The following is a 19,281-nucleotide window of genomic DNA, read 5'->3' as shown; positions in this document are numbered from 1 at the left end:
AAAGCCCTGCTTAATCATAATTATCCTTTTTTATGTACCACTTGATTCAATTTTTGCATTTAGGCTATAACAGGTTGATAAATATGCCTCCTAAAGTAACATTTTTTTTTTTTCCTTCTCATTACAATTACTTTAGAAAACAAGAAATTGGGATGCCTTGGTGGCTCAGTGGTTGAGCCTTTGGCTCAGGGCGTGATCCTGGTCCAGGATCGAGTCCCACATCGGGCTCCCTGGGAGGAGCCTGCTTCTCCCTCTGTATCTCTCTCTGCCTCTGTGCCTATCATGAATAAATAATTAAAAAAAAAAAAGAAAACAAGAAATTATATGATCCCAAGCATGCTCTTGGATGTTTACTTTGTAAGTGTGCAGGATGTAGAATGGATTAGTGCAAGGTGAAGAAGATTAGGGGTCAACTGGAGTATTGAGAGCTTGGACCAGTTTGGTACCAGCGGAAACGAAAAGGAAGGAGAGACTCTGCAGCGTTTAGCTCCTGATTAGACGGAAGGGGAGCATCATGAAATAGAGCAGCTGGGAGAACCTGACGTCAGCTTGGAGAAGAGCAGAAATAATGAGTTGACTCGGGTTACAATCTTTTTACCGTCCTCGTAATGATCAATCACCATCATCAGGATTCCTACAAAGGGATAACCGCGGTTTAAGAACTCGCCAGTGCACGCCATTCCATAACCGGCTGGCATGTTAATGCATTTAATTACAAAGTTTCCTGACGTTGCTTTGTAGCTAGAAAAAAAAAAAAAAGAAAATCCCGTTCACCATCAGACACCGTAATTCACCGTACATCCGCTGAGCACCCCGCGATGGGATCCCTAGGCCGGGCCGGGCCGGCCAGCACGGGGGTACACGCTGCGCAGTTCCCGCCGTCGACCACCAGGGGGCGAGCGGGAGCGCACGTCGCCCGCGTCCCCTCTCCCCTCCCCCCCCTGCGGCCTCCGCCCCGCGGCCCAGCTCCCGGGAGCGCGCACGCCCCGGAGCCCACGCGGACCGCGGGAGCTGCAGCCGCGCGCTCGGCCGGGGCGCGGGGGCCTCGGGGGACCCAGGCCATGTGGAAGCTGCTGCCCGCCGCGGGCCCGGCCCGAGGTGAGGGCGGGGGAAGGGCCCGGCCCGCCGTCCCGGGAGCAGCCGGCTGCGCGGGGCCGAGGCTGCGGGCCGGGGCTTCCGGTCCCGGTGTCCGCCTTCCGGGGCCGCGGGGCCGCCGCGTCCGTCCGGCGTGCGGGGGGGGGGGGGCGCCGCGTTCCGGGGCCGCTTCCCGGCGCGCAGGCCCCGCAGAGCCGAGTGCTGGCCGGCCGCCGCCGCGTCCCCGGGGCGCTCTCCGGTGCGACCTCCAGGGCCTCCCCTGGTGGGTCCCTCCGGTGCCTCCTCAGGGGCGTCCTCCAAGGGCGTCCCCCGGTGCCTCCTCCGGGGCGTCCCTCCGGTGTCTCCTCCGGTACTTCCCCCGGGGCGTCCCCCGGTGCATCCCTCGGTGCGTCCCCCGCGGCGTCCCTCGGTGCGTCCTCCGGTGCGTCCCCCCTGGGCGTCCTTCCGGGCGTCCTCCGGTGCCTCCCCCGTTGCTTCCCCCTGGACGTCCTCCGGTGCATCCCCCCTGGACGTCCTCCGGTGCCTCCCCCGGTACCTCCCCTGGGGCGTCCCCCCTGGCCGTCCTCCGGTACCTCCCCCGGGGCGTCCTCCGGTGCGTCCCCCGGTGCGTCCTCCGGTGCCTCCCCCGGTACCTCCCCCGGGGCGTCCCTCGGTTGCGTCCTCCGTCCTCCGGTGCGTCCTCCGGTGCGTCCTCCGGTGCCTCCCCTGTTGCTTCCCCCTGGACGTCCTCCGGTGCATCCCCCCTGGACGTCCTCCGGTGCCTCCCCCGGTACCTCCCCTGGGGCGTCCCCCCTGGCCGTCCTCCGGTACCTCCCCCGGGGCGTCCCTCGATGCGTCCCCCCTGGGCGTCCTCCGGTGCGTCCCCCGGTGCGTCCTCCGGTGCCTCCCCCGGTACCTCCCCCGGGGCGTCCCTCGATGCGTCCCCCCTGGGCGTCCTCCGGTGCGTCCCCCGGTGCGTCCTCCGGTGCCTCCCCCGGTACCTCCCCCGGGGCGTCCCTCGGTTGCGTCCTCCGTCCTCCGGTGCGTCCTCCGGTGCCTCCCCCGATACCTCCCCCGGGGCGTCCCCCGGTGCTTCAGGCTTCGGGCGAGACGCCGGGAAGGAGTCCCCGGGGCCGGGCGGCGGGCGCCTGCGTGGTGCGCACCTTGCCCAACTCGGCGAGAAGCCGGAGACCGTTGGCTGAACGGCGGCCCCGGGGACCCCTGCGAGCGCCGGCGGGGGCAGGGCCGGGAGCCGGTGGGAGCCGGAGCGGCCGCCCCGTGGCTGCCTCGGCCCCGGCACCTGTCGGCACCTGCCGGCACCTGCCGCAGTGGGAAGCACCCTCTGCCCTCCGTGGCCCGCCTTCTTGACTTTTGGGGGGTTGAGAACTCTCAGCAGCATTTAGTGGACCCCGTGGGCCCACTCCTCTGGGGGGAAAAATAAGTAAACTGAGGCACGATTTTCCCCCTTGAAACAGCCCCCCTCTAGGCCGCGAGTTTCTGATGGACGAAAGCCCGGGTCCGAGCGTGGCTTGCCTTCGCGGGCCCGGGTTACCTGCCCGCATGACCCCGCCACTCCAGGGATGGACTCCCAGGCGCCCCCGCCAGCTTCTGCTAGTCTCCCACTAACTCGCTGTTAGACAATTTGTGATTTTCAACGTGTTTTTGAGCTAATGAGACTTGCCCACTTGTTTGAAACGCTCCCTTTAACATAAACGCGCAGCTCCCCCAAAATGCACACTTTAAATCAGGTCCGAACTTGCTTTGCATGGACCTGCCTGTGGTGCTTTGCTCCTGACTTCCTGAGTGGCGTGCATTCTCATTCCTGTGACTTTACGGCGTCCTGTACCACCTGGTAGGGGAAGTTTCTGTAAACTGCAAATGTTTCTTTACAGTTTTTTGCATCATATTTTCCTAATGGGTTTTTGGATCTGTTTAGGGGAGGTGGGGGGGGGGGCAGAGGGACATATCCAATCCCAAGCAGACTCCCCTGCTGAGCACCCAGCCCAACATGGGGCTGGGTCTCAGGACCTGGAGATCGCGACTCCCGAGATCAGCACCTGGAGATCCAGACCCCCAAGATCAAGACCCGGAGATTGGGACACCGAGATCAGCACCTGGATATTGGGACCCCCGAGATCAGTACCTGGAGATCACGACCCCCGAGATCAGCACCTGGAGATCCGGACCCCCAAGATCAGCACCTGGTGATTGGGACCCCGGAGATCAGGACCCGAGGTCAAGATCCGGAGATCAGGACCCCCAAGATCAGCACCTGGAGATCCAGACCCCCGAGATCAAGACCCGGAGATTGGGACACCGAGATCAGCACCTGGAGATTGGGACCCCGGAGATCGGGGCCCCTCGAGATCGGCATCTGGAGATCAGGACCTGAGATCAAGACTCAGAGATCGGGACTCTCAGATCAGCACCTGGAGATGGGGACCCCCAAGATCAGCACCTGTAGATCGGGACCCGGAGATCAGGACCCCCTGAGATCAAGACCCGGAGATCGGGGACCCCCAAGATCAGGACCCGGAGATAGTGACCCCGAGATCAGCACCTGGAGATCGGGACCCCCGAGATCAGGACCTGAGAGGAAACCAAGAGTCAAATGCTTAAGGAACAGAGCCAGTCACCTCTGACACTTTTCAGTAGTTATCTCTTGAAAACGCTGTAGTTTTCCATCTAGTTAAGTAATCATTTGCATCTTTCAGCGAGGCTTTACTAGAAAGCACAAGTTTGATGTCTATAAAGTTGGTTACTAACATTTAAGCGCAAAATAAAAGTATGTTAAATATTTGCTGTATATATATGTATACATGTGTGTATCTATACATTTACCTTTTTTTTTATATATAATTTTCAGAACCATTCAGACTTTTGACTGGTGTTGAATACATTGTTGGAAGGAAAAACTGTAGCATTCTAATCGAAGGCGATCAGTCAATCAGTCGAAGTCATGCTGCCTTAACTGCTAACTTTTCTGTAACCAACCTGGTACGTTACTCATTTTATTTCACTAGTTTAAGTAAGGGGGTCAAAATTACAAGATTATTTGGGTGTGTAAGAGTTTGTAGGATTTTGAATTCCATAATTAGTTTTTTTTTTAATGTTAAAATGACTTAATTTTGGTAGCGGTAACAGTGGTGCGTGTGTGTGTTTCGATATTTGAAGTTTCTATTCCAGTGTTTTACTCTATTGTAGTGATTTAGAAGCTCAAAGGAAGTAGAGCATATTTATACTTATTTAATGAACATTAAGTGTTTGTTGTGTCCTGCTTTAAAGAGTTTGTGTAGCCATGTGAACACAGGCATTTCCCACATAATGTAGGTTTTCACAGTGGGAATTGGTTTATTTTATTAGGAAAAGCAGTTGTTGCTTATGTCCCACAGTTCTTTTGAGTTTGTTTTGGTTGGTTAGCTTTAATCACAACGGTGGGTGGTAAATGTTATATAAACGGCTGTGCACCTGATAATGCTGGTGATAATAAGAAAAGCCATTATTTTGAGCAAACACTACATATCAACAGATGCTGCATCTGTTCAGTAATATTTAGGTTTTGTGTCTTTATTTTTCTAGTTGTAAAGGATTATTGTTGAAATTCCTAAAGGAAAAATAAAATTGTTACTGCAAGTCAGACATTCTAAGCCTTTTCTCATTGGACCATTTTTTACTGTGTTATTTTGATAATGTAAAAAAAAAAAAAAACTTAGGGACGAAGCTGTCATGTGTGAAACAGACTACACAAAGGCAAAGAATTCTCAAATGTGTGAAATTGAGGGGTCATTCTACCCTGACTGACAAAAATAAAGAAAATGCTTGTTCTGAGAGGAATGATCCTGGAATTCAGACATTTGCCATTAATTTCTAGTTGACTGATGATTCTGTGTAGGCAACCGAAACTAATTATTGCCTTCTATGGTGGGCGGTTAGCCATCTATCAATTACCTAGTCAAAAAGTTACTAGCTTTTTATTTTGAAACCTTTTCGCTTGGGAAACTGTATTTACCGCGTGGTAAAAGACTTAAATGTATTGATTGTTTCAGAGTCAAACAGATGAAATTCCTATATTGACGTTAAAAGATAATTCTAAGTATGGTACCTTTGTTAATGAGGAAAGAATGCAGCATGGCCTTTCTCAAGTTTTGAAGACAGGGGATAGGGTTACTTTTGGAGTATTTGAAAGTAAATTCAGGTAAGAACTTTTTAAATTCCTATTAAAAATGGACAGCTTTCTTTTGCACAGCCCAAATTTTAAAGGACCTGATATTTATGGATAATGAATTTAAAACCATTTAATTTAGTTCCTACTTAGCATATTAGTGAACTTTGCATCACATGTGGGTGGTGCATTTTGTCAATCACAGGTAGTGATTAAGAGGGAATAAGAGTTTGAGTGGTCTCCAAGAACCTGATGGGAGCTACATTTGTTTAATTCTACATAAGTGAACGTATAATGTTAACTTCAGTCATTGGCTTTTTTTCTTAAGTGCAACTCAAGACTTAGGAAGTGATAATTTCATAAATTAGAAAGGGTAATAATACATAAGAATTAAAATAACAGCATGTGATGTGAACTTGAAGTTTAAAGTACTATAAGATGCCATCTCTGGAGCTGTGATAGTATAATTTTATGTAACTTGTTCTCATTTACAGAGTAGAATATGAGCCTTTGGTTGCATGCTCTTCTTGTTTAGATGTTTCTGGGAAAACTGCTTTAAATCAAGCTATTTTGCAACTTGGAGGACTTACTGTAAACAATTGGACAGAAGAATGTACTCATCTTGTCATGATATCAGTCAAAGTTACCATTAAAGTAGGTTAAATGCCTTGTTATTATGTTAAAATAAGTTTTGTGAATCTAAGCTTACTCACCAGCTATACACAGACATTGTTAAGGCCATTTATTTTAAAACTATCAGAGCTGTTAGATGTGGGTTTATATATGTCACATTAAATGTATACCATTTAGGCTAGAATTACTTTTCAGATAACCTGTTTATTATTTGAGACAAGCAAAAACATGTAAGATTATATCTCAGATTTTGATTTAGCATTTTAAAGATGATTTATGTTCTATTTTCACCAATAAGTTTACTACAGTGTGCAGTTGGTATCTTCAGTCTAAAAACGAAGTGACTGAGGTTGACCGCCAGTCTCAGAGTTAGCATCTCTAGTCCCTTCTATCAAGTTGTCTTCCTCCAGTTCATCTCATGGTCTCATCCTCTCTTACTTAGTCTCTTTTTGGTATAATGCCCTGATCACAAAGACTCTTTAAGTTCTTACAGTTTAATGTGTCTTTGCCATCCAGAGATACGTAGATATCTACCATTAGAAGATGCTGACTCTTCATTAAAACTGATATATTTTGGTATGTTTTCAGATTTTGCATCTTCATCAGATTTGGTTATATCCAAAGCTAATTGAAGAATGACATTGGGAGGTGATTCATCTCCTTTAAACAGGTTGACTGTAGATAGGTGAGATTGTTTTAAGTTAACGTCTATAGTGATAAGCAACAAATATTTAGATTCCTTTATTAGATGATACAGAAATCCTTTAATATCTAATAAGAATATGTGTATTATAGCTAAACAGGTATCCTAGAGAAAGGCTTGATTGAACCTCAAGTTAAACTTGTATGTTGGAGGGGTTATCTCTGATAAGGATCAGGTTCTTTCTTTGCAAGGTTATGAAATTTATAAATTCAGAGTGATTGGCCTCCTGAGTACTAATTTATGCTAATAAACCAAAACGTCTATTTATTAGTTTATATTAGGGATGCACCTTTATAGCAACCACATATTTATATGTGGACTCCAACACAATCCCCTTAAAGATACTAAAGTACCTGAGAAGTAAAATTTAAGTAATTATGAGCTTGCTGGGTGAATATGAAATAAGAGCAAAGGCAGTTAGATGGTCTCCAGAGATACTTTACTGAGTCGTGACAGACCTGGAACTGGTACCCATTCACCAGAGTATACACTATTCCAGTGACTGGGAGACAAATGGCGCAGGTATTAGAGTCACTGGATATATACTGACAACATTGCAGAGCAGTCCTTTTTCAGTGTATTTGATCAGTCGTGTGCCAAAAAAGAAAGCCTAGTTATTATATTATTTTTTTGGTTAATTTCCCAAAAGTACGGGTTACTTTATATTTTTTAAATCATTAAGTGTTAGAACCAAAAAGAAACCTAAGGAATATTCAGTTCCATTTTTATTTTTTGAAGAGGAAACTGAGTCATGGAGTAATTAAATCCATTACCCAAGATCCCAGGTATTGAAGCTTGCTCAGTCCGTTGTTAAATTCCACATCACTGCTTCCTGCCAGACGCCAGTTACTTCACTCACGTTTGAGGTTGGTGTATTCAGATTCCAGTCTTGAGACACCTTAGGTTGTTTGCTTGTATTTAAGTAATACTCCATGTTATTAGAAGCATACTTAGAGATTCTTCAGTTGGGTTATTTCCATAGATTATGCTGAATCTTTATTTTCATCTCCAGTGGTGGTATTTTCTAATCTTTTTCAGATTTTGTGGTGTATTTTATTTGCTGTTTATAGCTTAGTTCACTTGTTACTTGAAGTTTCTCCACCCTCACCCCCATAGTCTCTTTGTACTTCTTTTGAGCTTTTACTCCACCTCAAGTAGTTATTCTTTTATTTACTTTCTTAAAAATACTTTATTCCATACTTACAATCTGTTCAAAAGACATTTAGGCAGCAAAGATCTTACAGCTCACGTTTTTCTCTTTTTAACATGTTAAGAACTCTTAAATTGGAATACACTTTAAAATGGGCTTATGTTACCTTGTTCTGCCCTCCCCAAAGCAATTTTTAAATTAATATTGTAATTGGTGGTTCCTTAAAATTAAGTGATTATATAGCAATGTGTATACTGAAACTAAACAGTGACCAAATACTGACTTCTATTTTATGGTTTGTGGCTCCTTTATAAATTTAGAGAGATGAAAGGAAAAATGTCCCTTTATAGTCTCTAACTTAAAACTTTTCTTTAAAGAAAAGCTAGCAATGAGTATTTATATTCACATATGTTTTTCTTCTTTCCAGACAATATGTGCACTCATTTGTGGACGTCCAATTGTAAAGCCAGAATATTTTACTGAACTTCTTAAAGCAGTTAAGGCCAATAAGCAGCCTCCACAAATTGAAAGGTATATCCTGTATTTTTTTTTTAACATACCAATTTATTAGGATATAATAAAGGATACTAACCAACAGCCAGATGAAGGATGCGCAAGGCAAGGTATGGGGAAAAGGCAAGGAGCTTCATGTTCTCTCCAGGCAGGCCCCTCTCCCTGCACCTCCATGTGTTCACCAACTGGGAAGCTCCTATATCATGTATTTTAAATATTATTATGACATACAGAATGTGTGATAGCACTGATTTTATTTAGGTCGATTCCCTCTTTAACGACTGTTTCAAGATGTGGTGTTCAGTTTAACAAACTGAGCCCCCAGATGCCCCCATATCTGCCAATATTTAAACAAAAAAAGTTGAAGGACCGCACATGGCGCAGAGGTACCATCCAAAGGCCACATGTCCCATGTTGAGTATCATGCAATCAGGACCTCTGGAATTGTGTGATGCAGCCTTCCTGTTCTGGAGTCATGTAGTCTCGGTCCAGAATATCAATAGCGCTGTGGCCTTGGGAATGGAGTTTATTTCTTTTGAGCATCAGTTACCGCATTTGAAAAATGAGACTAACACCTGTCCTGTGTTTTAAGTACTTAGTAGTATTAGTAATTTTAAGTAATAGAGTGTACAAGTTCTGAGCATTTTGCTTGGCACTGTATTAGGTGCTTGTTAAAAGAAATGCTGCTAATTGCAATAATACCAGGTAAGATTCAAGTAGCTTTATGATGATGATGGTGGTGATGATGATTTTAGATGCTCTGCTAAATTTGTGAATGACCAGACTAAGGGATCTTAGCTGCTATATATAGTATTTGTGATGCTTTGAAGTAATCTATGGTTGAGGAGGAAGATGTTTGAATTTTTATTTTCAGATTTAGTCAACTTAGCACAAGAACATGCTTGTTTAAAATAATACCAATAAGTTACAGTCTATATGACATAATAGGTAGACTGTGTGTTTATAAGCTCATCTTAATCTCTATATGACAGGGACGCCTGGGTGGCTCAGCGGTTGGGCATCTGCCTTTGGGTGTGGTCCTGGTCCCAGGATCGAGTCCCGTATCGGGCTCCCTCCAGGGAGCCTGCTTCTCCCTCTGCCTGTGTCTGCCTCTCTCTCTCTCTGTGTCTCTCATGAATGAATAAATAAAATCTTAAAAAAAAAAATCTCGATAGGACAACTTTGAATATCTGAGTGTTTAAAAATCTAAAGTGTCATGCAAGTTAAGAATCTTATTAATAGTTGTAAAATGCCATTAGTTGTCATAAACTATTTTGCCCAATGCTGGTTTTTTTTTTTTTTTTTTTTGAGGGGTGGGTGGGTACTCTTTATGCCTAATAATTTGTGTCTGCTTTTAAAAGTAACTGAAATTTTTCTTCTTGGGGAGGTTTATTTTTTTTTCATTTGGGAGGTTTTCTTCTTGTGAAGCCTATTCATGGTTTTCCCAATAAACAATAAGTAATGATCCTTGATACAAATAAGTGATTATTAATCCTATATTACTCGGGAGTGGAGGTGTCTGATAGGTTTTACCACTCGTGATGTATGTGTTATGGTCTTGAAGTTTTTAGAATTAGTCATTGATGTCTACTTATTGTTCAGATTCTCAGGTGTATTTAACCTGGGTCTATTTTTGACTTTAGGTTTAGCATAAGTTTTTCTGGCTTCAATTTATGACTATATTAACTTAGATGACTACAATAAAACATCTCTACTGTAAGATTGTTTAGTAACTTCTAATTCAGTCTTAGCCATGAAAAGCATTTACACTAGCTCATGCTTGATCATGTCAACTGATAATTATATTTTAATATTTTTTTAAAGTAAGTATATTTTTGCCTTGATAGATTCATATGCTTATTGGAATCCATTTTGATATCCTTGTTGTCTTATTTGACTATATAACTATATAAGTTCAACTATCAAATAGAAAAAGGATTAAATTTAAATTAGTAGGGTGGGTTATGAAAGGTTTATGAAACAAATTGTGGTGGCTCCTTAACAAAATGTAACTACCTCTTCTTTTAGTTCTGAAAAAGCATTATCAGTGTATTTAAAATAAAAAGGATGTTTTTAACCTAAAAAAAGTATAATTCTATTTAGTGCAATTGTGTCTTCATCTTTGCACTGTTACCAAAGGACAGGTTAAGACAGAGTTTAGCATGATTTGTGAGATCTCATTTGCCTATCCTGTCATCAGAATACCAATATAGATGAAGTCATTTTTAGAAGACTCCATTTCAAAGTATTTATTTTGGTAATTTATACTTTATTAAAGGAATTTCATTAAAATACTGTAGATTTTCTGGATGTAAAGAAATGATCCCTTAAAAAAGAAAAGGAGTTAACCTTTTATTTGAATTTTTGTAGTCTTATTTTATGGAGTGCTGTTTAAACTACTGAATTTCAAATAACAAGCATCATTGCTGGGAAAAAACTGTTGGGAGAAACTTAGTCTTTGCGTTCATAGACAACTTGTCAAATGTGCCAAGAATGCTAGGCCCTTACTACCTTGAATACCTAGGCCATTTCTCGTGGTTTGTAGTGAGAAGCCTTGAGGGAAGAGTTAGTGTCCTTTTTGGGACAAAGAATAGGCCTGCTTATAGCTTGCTGTGAAACTCCTGGATTCTCAAGTTCATTGTTCCTCTCTCCTGTAACACAGCCTGCTGTATGTGCCTTCTATATCATCCCCACAGAACTTGGTCCGGGAGGAGATCGACTACAAATATGCTGAGGCTTGCCACTCACTTTGTCTCTGACGCAGGAGTCTTGTGTCTTCTGCCCACATCCAAGAAACAGGAATAGGCTAACTTATTGGCTTGAAATCAGATATCAGACCCAAGAGAAACATTAGCCTGAAACAATCTTAGTTTTTGGAGTTGACTGTATATAATCAATCAAAATTCAAGGCAAAGAAATGTAACATATAGCAGTTCTTTTCTTGGAGATAACCTTACATATACAGGTTGTGGATGTCAATGTAATTGGGCCTTTTAGAGATCAACGAAAGGAAATGCTATAGTAAGTTCTTATATGAATCATGAACATATGCCTGTAGGAGTGATGAAATAAATAGCTGTTCAGATGTTGGACAAATGAATATTGTGGCTTGAAATACAGTTTCCATTGCCAGAATTATACATAAGTTGAGAAGAATTCTGTATTTGGAAAATCTTGGGACAGAAATTAAGATGATGTGCTTTGAGTTTGATGAAATTTATTGAAGAAGATATAAAGAATTTAAATAAAGTCATAGGGGATCCCTGGATGGCTCAGCAGTTTAGCACCTGCCTTCGGCCCAGGGCGTGATCCTGGGGTCCCGGGATCAAGTCCCACATCAGACTCCCTGGATGGAGCCTGCTTCTCCCTCTGCCTGTGTCTCTGCCTCTCTCTCTCTCTCTCTCTCTCTCTCTCTCTGTGTGTATCATGAATAAATAAATAAAATCTTTAAAAAAAGTCATAAAATGTACATAAGAAAAGTCAGCTATTTCTAGATTAAAATTTTAGAGAATTTGTGAATTATATGTACTAGTTGCTATATAATAAAACATTATTTGCAGCTCAAAGTTTCTGTAGAAGCATGCCAAAATGTTTCAATTTTTTCATTATAGAAATTAGAAATTATATTTGTGGTAGCCTAGTATTTAGGCATTGTACCTCTGACCTTGGTCTCTGCCAAGTTAATTGACTCTTTTCCAAATTTTTAACTAGCTATTAAGTAACTGGAGCCTCAGAAATGCTTTAAAACTTGTAGAACATATTGCTTCAGAAATACTGATTTTTAGTGATGTTTTCCTCACTTTTATTATTTCTTTTCTTGTTCTCCTCCTTATACTATTAAGGAAAAAAGGCTTATCTAAGTATATAAAGTTCAGAACATAGCATGCTACTTATCACTGTATAATCAATGATTTCATATATCATGTGTGTGATCTCACAAATCATATCTGACTCCAACATTTGGTTAGGTTCTTCACAGTACAGTGATGTTTTTTTTTTTGTTTTTTGTTTTGCAAGATCAGTCTTACTAGTCTTAACTGAATGGCTCAAATTTACCACTGTTTTTAAAAGAAAAGCAAAATATATTTTTTTAGTCCCAGAATTTTAATGCTCAAATCTGCATATTGAGGGAATAAAGAGATGTTTATACTTTCATCTACTTTTAATAGATGAATTTTTAATTTCTATTTTGTACAATCAAATATTTCTGAGTGCCTACCATGAATTAGGCAAGATAGACCTGAGGATACAGTGATGAGCCAAAAAGCATTACAGTTTCTGTCCTCATGGCACTTGGTAGAAAAGCCAAATACTAAAAATTACACACATTAAAGTTAGAACTCTGGTAGTACCATCAAGGAAAACTAACGGTGTATTCTCCTCTATCTGTAGGAACCTGGTTCAAGGTTTAACAAAATGTTCAGTCTTCATTGAACTAAACTAGAGTTGACTGTTCTCTGGGCATAGTAAACTATTATTTGTGACAAAATTAAAAATGACTATTTTTAAGTGGTGTAGATAATTTAAAGATCATGTTCCGTTGTCACTGGAAGGCAGTAAGACTCCCATCTACTCAGCTATATGTACGTGTTAAACACACATCATTTTTTTTTTTTTTTTGCTTAGAACTGGTTACATCATCCAGTGTTATAGTACTATGTACACCAATTCATAAACTAGCCATTTGTAAGTGAAGTGATGCTTGCATTTCACACTGATAGAAGTGTGAAATATTGGAGAATTCTTGTCAAAAGGGAGAGAATAAAAGGCATTCAAAGAGATAACTAAAAATTTATCCGACGTATGAATTAGATATATTTACTAATTTTCTAGCATGAACTTTTCTTATTATAGATTTAACTTTAATGGTTAAAATAGTTTCTACTATCCTCTGTGTCTTTAAAAGAAAATAAACAGAATTGTAAAGTCAGTTATTTAGAAAATCAGATAACACAGTGGGCTGCATTTCACCCTATTGGCTAAGTCAGCTGTTTCCTGCAGATAACTCATTTACTTGAGATTACAAGTTCTAGGAATCACTGTCTTAGAATAGATGTACAATATCCACTGTAGAATGTTAAAACACGTGCATTTGTGGTTTAATCAGTTATCAAAACTTTTTAAAAATGTAATTGCTTAATCACAACTCAGCTAACTTTGTGAAATATGTATGCTGCCAAGAGAAATCTGAGGGGAAAAAAAAATGTAAGGAAGTTAGTTCTAAAATGTGGGATGGTGATCCTCATGACCAAAATATTTTTACCATATTGGGTGTTGTTCTCTGTAGATGGTTAACTCTTGATTGTTTAGGGACTAGTAGTCTAGGTTGTGAATTTCCCGTCCTACATTGTCTTCTCATCATCACTGTGATATATTAGTAATTTTTTAAATTAAAGTTTTTAGAGCAATTTTAGGTTCATACCAAAATCGAGAGGAAGTTATAGAAGCTTCCCATTTACCTCCTGTTTGCACACATGCAGCCCCCCCCCCACCCCAGTTAGGGGTTTCCCCCATCAAAGTGTCATGAGCCTACACTGACCTCATAATCACCCAAAGTCCATAGTATACATTAGAGTTTACTCCTGGTGTTGTACATTCCGTGGCTTTGGATAAAAACATAATACATATATCCATCATAGTATCATACCAAGTATTTTCACTGCACTGAAAACCCTCTGTACCCTATTTATTGTTCCCACTCCCCGCAACTCCCAGCCACAACTGAACTTTCACTATTTCCATAGTTTTGCCTTTTCCAGAATTTCATACAGTTGAATTAAATAGTAGGTAGCCTTTTCAGAATGGCTTTTTTCACTTAGTAACTTGCATTTAAAATTCTCAATATTTTTCATGACTTGGTAGCTCGTTTCTTTTTAGCACTGAATAATATTCCATTGTTTGAATGTACTACGGTTTATCCATTCGCTTACCAAAGGACATTTCCGTTGCTTCCACCTTATGACAGTTAAGAATAAAGCTGCTATTCACATCCATGTGCAGGTTTTAGTATGGACATAACTTTTTCAGCTCTTTTGGATAAATACCAGGGAGTGCATCATACAGTAAGAATGTGTTTAGTTTTGTGAGAAAGTGCCAAACTGTCTTCCAAAATGGCTTTATCGTTTTACATTCTCACCAGCAATGAATGAAAAGTTCTTATCACTTCACATTCTCACAAGCTTTGGTGGTGTTTGTGTCGTGGATTTTGGCCATTCTTATATATGTGTAACAGTGTCTAAGTGTTCTAATTTACATTTTTCTGATAACATGATATTGAACATCTGCTTATTTGCTATCTGTACATGTCTTTGGTGAGATAGCTGTTAAGATTTTGGCCCCTTTAAAAAAAATTCTGTATGTAAATTCAATTTAGATAACGTATGGTGTATTATTACTTTTGGGGGTTGAAGTTAGTGATGCATCAGCTGCATATAACGCCCAGTGCTCATTCCATCAAGTGTCCTTAATGCTCATCACTCAATTACCCCATCCCCCCACCCATCTCCCCTCCAGCAGCCCTGTTTCGTATACTTGAGTCTTTTATGATTTGCCTCTCTCTCTGTTTTTATCTTATTTTTCCTTCCCTTCCCCTAAGTTCATCTGTTTTCTTAAATTCCACATGTGAATGAGATTATATGGTAGTTTTTCTCTGATTTATTTTACTTAGCGTAATAGTCTCTAGTTCCATCCACATTGTTACAAATGGCAAGACTTCATTTTTTGGGGTGGTTGAGTAATATTCCAGTGTGTGTGTGTGTGTGTGTGTGTGTGTGTGTGTCACATCTTTATCCATTCATCTTTCAGTGGACATCTGAGCTCTTTTCATATTTTAGCTATTAGGGACATTGCTGCTCTAAATATTGGGGGGTTCATGTGTCCCTTCAAGTTACTATTTTTGTATCCCTTGGATAAATACCTAGTAGTGTAATTGTGGGTTGTAGGGCAATTCTGTTTTTAACTTTTTGAGAAATTCTGTACTTTTTCCAGACTGGCCATACCAACTAACAGTGTAAGAGAGTTTCCCATTCTCTGTATCCTTACCAAAATCCGTTGTTTCCTGACTTGTTAATTTTCGCCATTCTGATCAGTGTGAGGTAATATCATTGTGGTTTTGATTTGTGTTTCCCTGAAGAGGAGTGATGTGTCTGTTAGGCATTTGTATGTTTTCTTGCAGAAATGTCTGTTCATGTCCTCTGCCCATTTCTTGACTGGATTTTTTAGTTTTGGGGTATTGAGTTTGATAAGTTCTTTATAGATTTTGGATATTAGCCATTTATCTGATAATTGCAAATATCTTCTCCTATTCCATGGGTTGCTTTTAGTTTTGTTGTTTCCTTTGATGTGCAAAAGCTCTTTTTCCTGATGAAGTCCTAATAGTTCATTTTTGCTTTTGTTTCCCTTGCCTCTGGAGATGTGTCTAGCAAGAAGCTGCTTCAGGATTTTGGCCCATTCTTTAATCAGGTTGTTTGTTTTCTTACTTTTGGAGAGTTCTTTGTGTATTTTGGGTAACAGTCCTTTATCAGATGTGTGTTTTGCAAATATTTTCCCCCAGTCTCTGGTACATCATCTCATTTTCTTGACATTGTCCTTCACAGAGCAGAAGTCTTAATCTTTTTTTTTTTTTTAGAAGTTTTAAATTTTAATGAAGTTTATTTAGCATATCATTTACTTCATTCATAGATCATGCCTGTTGCTGTATCTGAAAAGTCACTGCCATAGCGAAGGTCATCTAGATTTTTGTCTGTTATTTTCTAGCAGTTTTATAGTTTAGCACTTTACTTTAGGTCTGTGACCATTTTGAGTTAATTTTTGTGAAGGCTGTAAGCTCTGCGTCCAGATTCTATTTTTGCCTGTGAAGGTCCAATATCCAGTATCATCATCATTTGGTGAAAAGACTAAGCTCCATTGTACTGCCTTTGTTCCTTTGTTAAAGATCACTTGACTGTGTTTATATTAGTCTATTTCTGGGCTCTTTATTCTCTTTTGTGTGTTTTTTCATAATACCAGATTCTCTTGATTACTGTAGCTTTATAATAAATCTTGGGTAGTACTAGTACTCCAACTTTGTTCTTCCTTAATATTGTGTTGGCTGTCCTGGATCTTTTGCCTCCCCATATAAACATTAGAATCTGTCAGTTTCCACAAAATAACTTGCTGGGAGTTTTATTGGAATTACATTTAATCTATAGATCAAGTTGGGAAGAACTGACACCTTGACAATATTGAGTCTTCTTATCCATGAGCATATTTAGTAATTAGTAATTTTTACTTGAAGGTAGAGAGTTAAGCTAACAGACTGATCAAATTGTTGTAGCAAAAGATTTAATTATATAGAAAGTTGAAACTGGACTGATATGAGGCTTGAGAATTATTTGTTGATATAGTGTCTCTATTTTCTTTTTTTCCCTCATTTTTATGAGAGAGAGAAAGAATCCCAAGCAGGCTCCACACCCAGGATGGAGCCTCATGTCCCACAACCCCGAGATCCTGACCTGAGCTGAAATCAAGAGTCACATGCTTAACAAACTGACCCACGTAGGTGCCCCCAGAAGATTGTGTATGTGTGTGTTTTAAAGATTTTTATTTATTTATTCATGAGAGAGAGAGAGAGTGAGAGAGGCAGAGACACAGGCAGAGGGAGAAGCAGGCTCCACACAGGGAGCCCGATGTGGGACTTGATCCCGGGTCTCCAGGATCACGCCCTGGGCTGAAGGCAGGCACTAAATCGCTGAGCCACCCAGGGATCCCCAAGATTGTGTTTTTTAATCTCACTTTGGAAATTTTATTTAAACTGACAAAATATTTGAAGTTTTAAAATTGCCTGAGCTTTGGGATGCCTGGATGGCTCAGCAACTGAGCATCTGCTTTCAGCCCAGGGTGGGATTCTGCAGTCCCTGGATCGAGTCCCACATCGATCGGGCTCCCTGCATGGAACCTGCTTCTCCCTCTGCCTGTGTCTCTGCCTCTCTCTCTCTGTGTCTCATGAATCAATCGATCAATCAATCAATCTTAAAAAAAAATTTTTCCTGAGCTTCTCCAAAGGAATTTTTTTTCCCAAAGGGGTTTTTAATAAAACACTTAATAGTAGTTTGCAGAATTGGATGTGAACATAACACTCCTTGATTCCCAGGAAACGTAAGATGCCAATAGAAATTGATCTTTATGGACGCTGTCTCAGCCTTTTAAAATTCACGTAACTTGTTTGATTCATGTATATTAAATCATATTTTAGGATTGTCCGCTCTTGGATTATATTTTTTCAGAAAATAAGGAACAACTATGCTTTTTTATATGGCACCTGCCACCATTTTGTCTCTGAAAAAAAATGCTTTCTTTTAAAAAAATAATAATTCAGTGATGTTACAGAAATTAAACCTTCCAGTGTCTAGATAGCTATTCTATTTATAAATTTAACAGTATGCATACAAAACAGTATATAATTAGAATATACTTTTAATTTCTTTTTTAACAGTTATTACCCACCTATTGATGAACCAGCTATTGGAAATAAAAACATTGATCTGTCAGGACGACAGGAAAGAAAGCAAATCTTCAGAGGGAAAATGTTTGTATTTCTAAATGCCAAACAGGTAATGTTATGAGAAGAATTTTCCTAATGAAGACATAAACTAGATAAATTATTACTGTTATCAACTGTTAATGCATATTTTTTGAGATTTTGTATAGAAGTGAGAAGTGAAAAAACTCTCTAGGCACTAGGAGTTGTCCAGTATTCATGTATATGAGATTTTTTTGACATATGTTAATTGGCCAATTAAGTTTCTATAAATATGTGGGTTAGGGGGTGGGGACAGAAAACTGATTTACGTCTTTACTTGGTCATTTAGTAGCTGTTGAATGTCTTCAGTGTACCAAAATGGGGATTCAAGGAGCTTATGTTATAGGTGGACAGTGCAAGCAAGCCCACAGTTAGAGCATTGTTAATTATGATAAGGAAGGGCAAACAATGTAACAATCCCAGGGCTGCCAGGATACCTGGTGAAGTGGGGATTCTCTGAGTGGAAGCTCAGATTGTCTTCTAAAAAGTAGAACCAGTTCTGTTTCAACTCTACTTTTATTTTACTTCCCTAATACAAGCGAATGGATAAAAGAGATGTGATACACACACATATGTTATGGAATACTACTCAGCCATAAAAAAGAATGAAATCTTGCCATTTATAGTGATGTGGATGGAACTAGAATATAATGCTAAGTGAAATAAGTGAGTGAGAGAAAGACAAATACCATATTATTTCACTCATATGTGGAATCTAAGAAACAAAACAAATGAGCAAATAGAAGAAAAAGAGAGACAAACCATGGAACAGATTCTTAACTGTAGAGAACAAACTGATGGTTACCAGAGGGGGAGTTTGCAGGGTATGGGGGAAGTAGGTGATGGGGACTAAGGAGTGTATTTGTGATGGGCACTGGGTGATCTATGGAAGTATTGAATTATATTGTACACCTGAAACTAATATAACACCGTTAACTATACAGGAATTAAATTTAAAAGAATGAACTGAAGGAATGAATTGTGCCTATTTCATTATATTTTTTCTGTTTTTTGTTTGTTTTTTAGTATAAGAAGTTAAGTTCAGCAGTTATTTTTGGAGGAGGAGATGCTAGGTTGATAACTGAAGAAAATAAGGAAGAATATAGTTTCTTTTCAGCTCCTGGAATTTGTGTTGTTGATGTAGGAATAACAAATTCACAAACTCTAATTCCTGACTCTCAGAAAAAATGGATTCATTCAATTATGGATAAGCTGCAAAGGTACAGAATTATCTTAATTATTTTTAAAAAGGCAATTTTATATGTAACTTTTTTATTTTACTGAATTTGATATAAAAAGATATACAAGAATTACAAACATTTTGTTATATATGGTACTTGAAAATTTATGGTGCGTTAGTGTGCTAGAGGTACAGCATCCTTATCTGTGACAAAGTTCAAATGTAAGATTTTTTTCCTGAAACTGCCTACAGCTGGAATATATTTGTTCCTTGGTGATTATTACCATTAGGAATGCATATAACATTT

At 40.3% G+C, this 19,281-nt stretch overlaps 1 protein-coding gene across 3 annotated transcripts in view; it reads left to right on the top strand.

Annotated features, from left to right (window-relative positions):
• The first annotated feature begins 319 nt into the window (after positions 1-319).
• Positions 320-19,281, top strand: part of NBN (nibrin) — a 61,663-nt gene continuing 42,701 nt past the window's right edge. Inside the window, exons 1-7 of one of the 3 annotated variants that reach the window (XM_055303479.1) lie at positions 320-1,098; positions 3,941-4,071; positions 5,121-5,269; positions 5,731-5,890; positions 8,150-8,253; positions 17,708-17,825; positions 18,821-19,014. In XM_055303479.1, the coding sequence (XP_055159454.1) occupies positions 819-1,098; positions 3,941-4,071; positions 5,121-5,269; positions 5,731-5,890; positions 8,150-8,253; positions 17,708-17,825; positions 18,821-19,014 (1,136 nt within the window). In that variant the 5' untranslated portion in view covers positions 320-818. Of the gene's footprint in view, positions 1,099-1,175; positions 1,481-2,854; positions 2,927-3,940; positions 4,072-5,120; positions 5,270-5,730; positions 5,891-8,149; positions 8,254-17,707; positions 17,826-18,820; positions 19,015-19,281 lie in introns of those variants that run through there. The other 2 variants (XM_055303481.1, XM_055303480.1) reach the window with 2 other exon arrangements.

The sequence above is a fragment of the Nyctereutes procyonoides genome, unplaced genomic scaffold (genome assembly GCF_905146905.1).
Source record: "Nyctereutes procyonoides isolate TBG_1078 unplaced genomic scaffold, NYPRO_anot_genome, whole genome shotgun sequence".
Taxonomy (NCBI): domain Eukaryota; kingdom Metazoa; phylum Chordata; class Mammalia; order Carnivora; family Canidae; genus Nyctereutes; species Nyctereutes procyonoides.
This window is presented reverse-complemented; position numbering and strand designations above follow the sequence as displayed.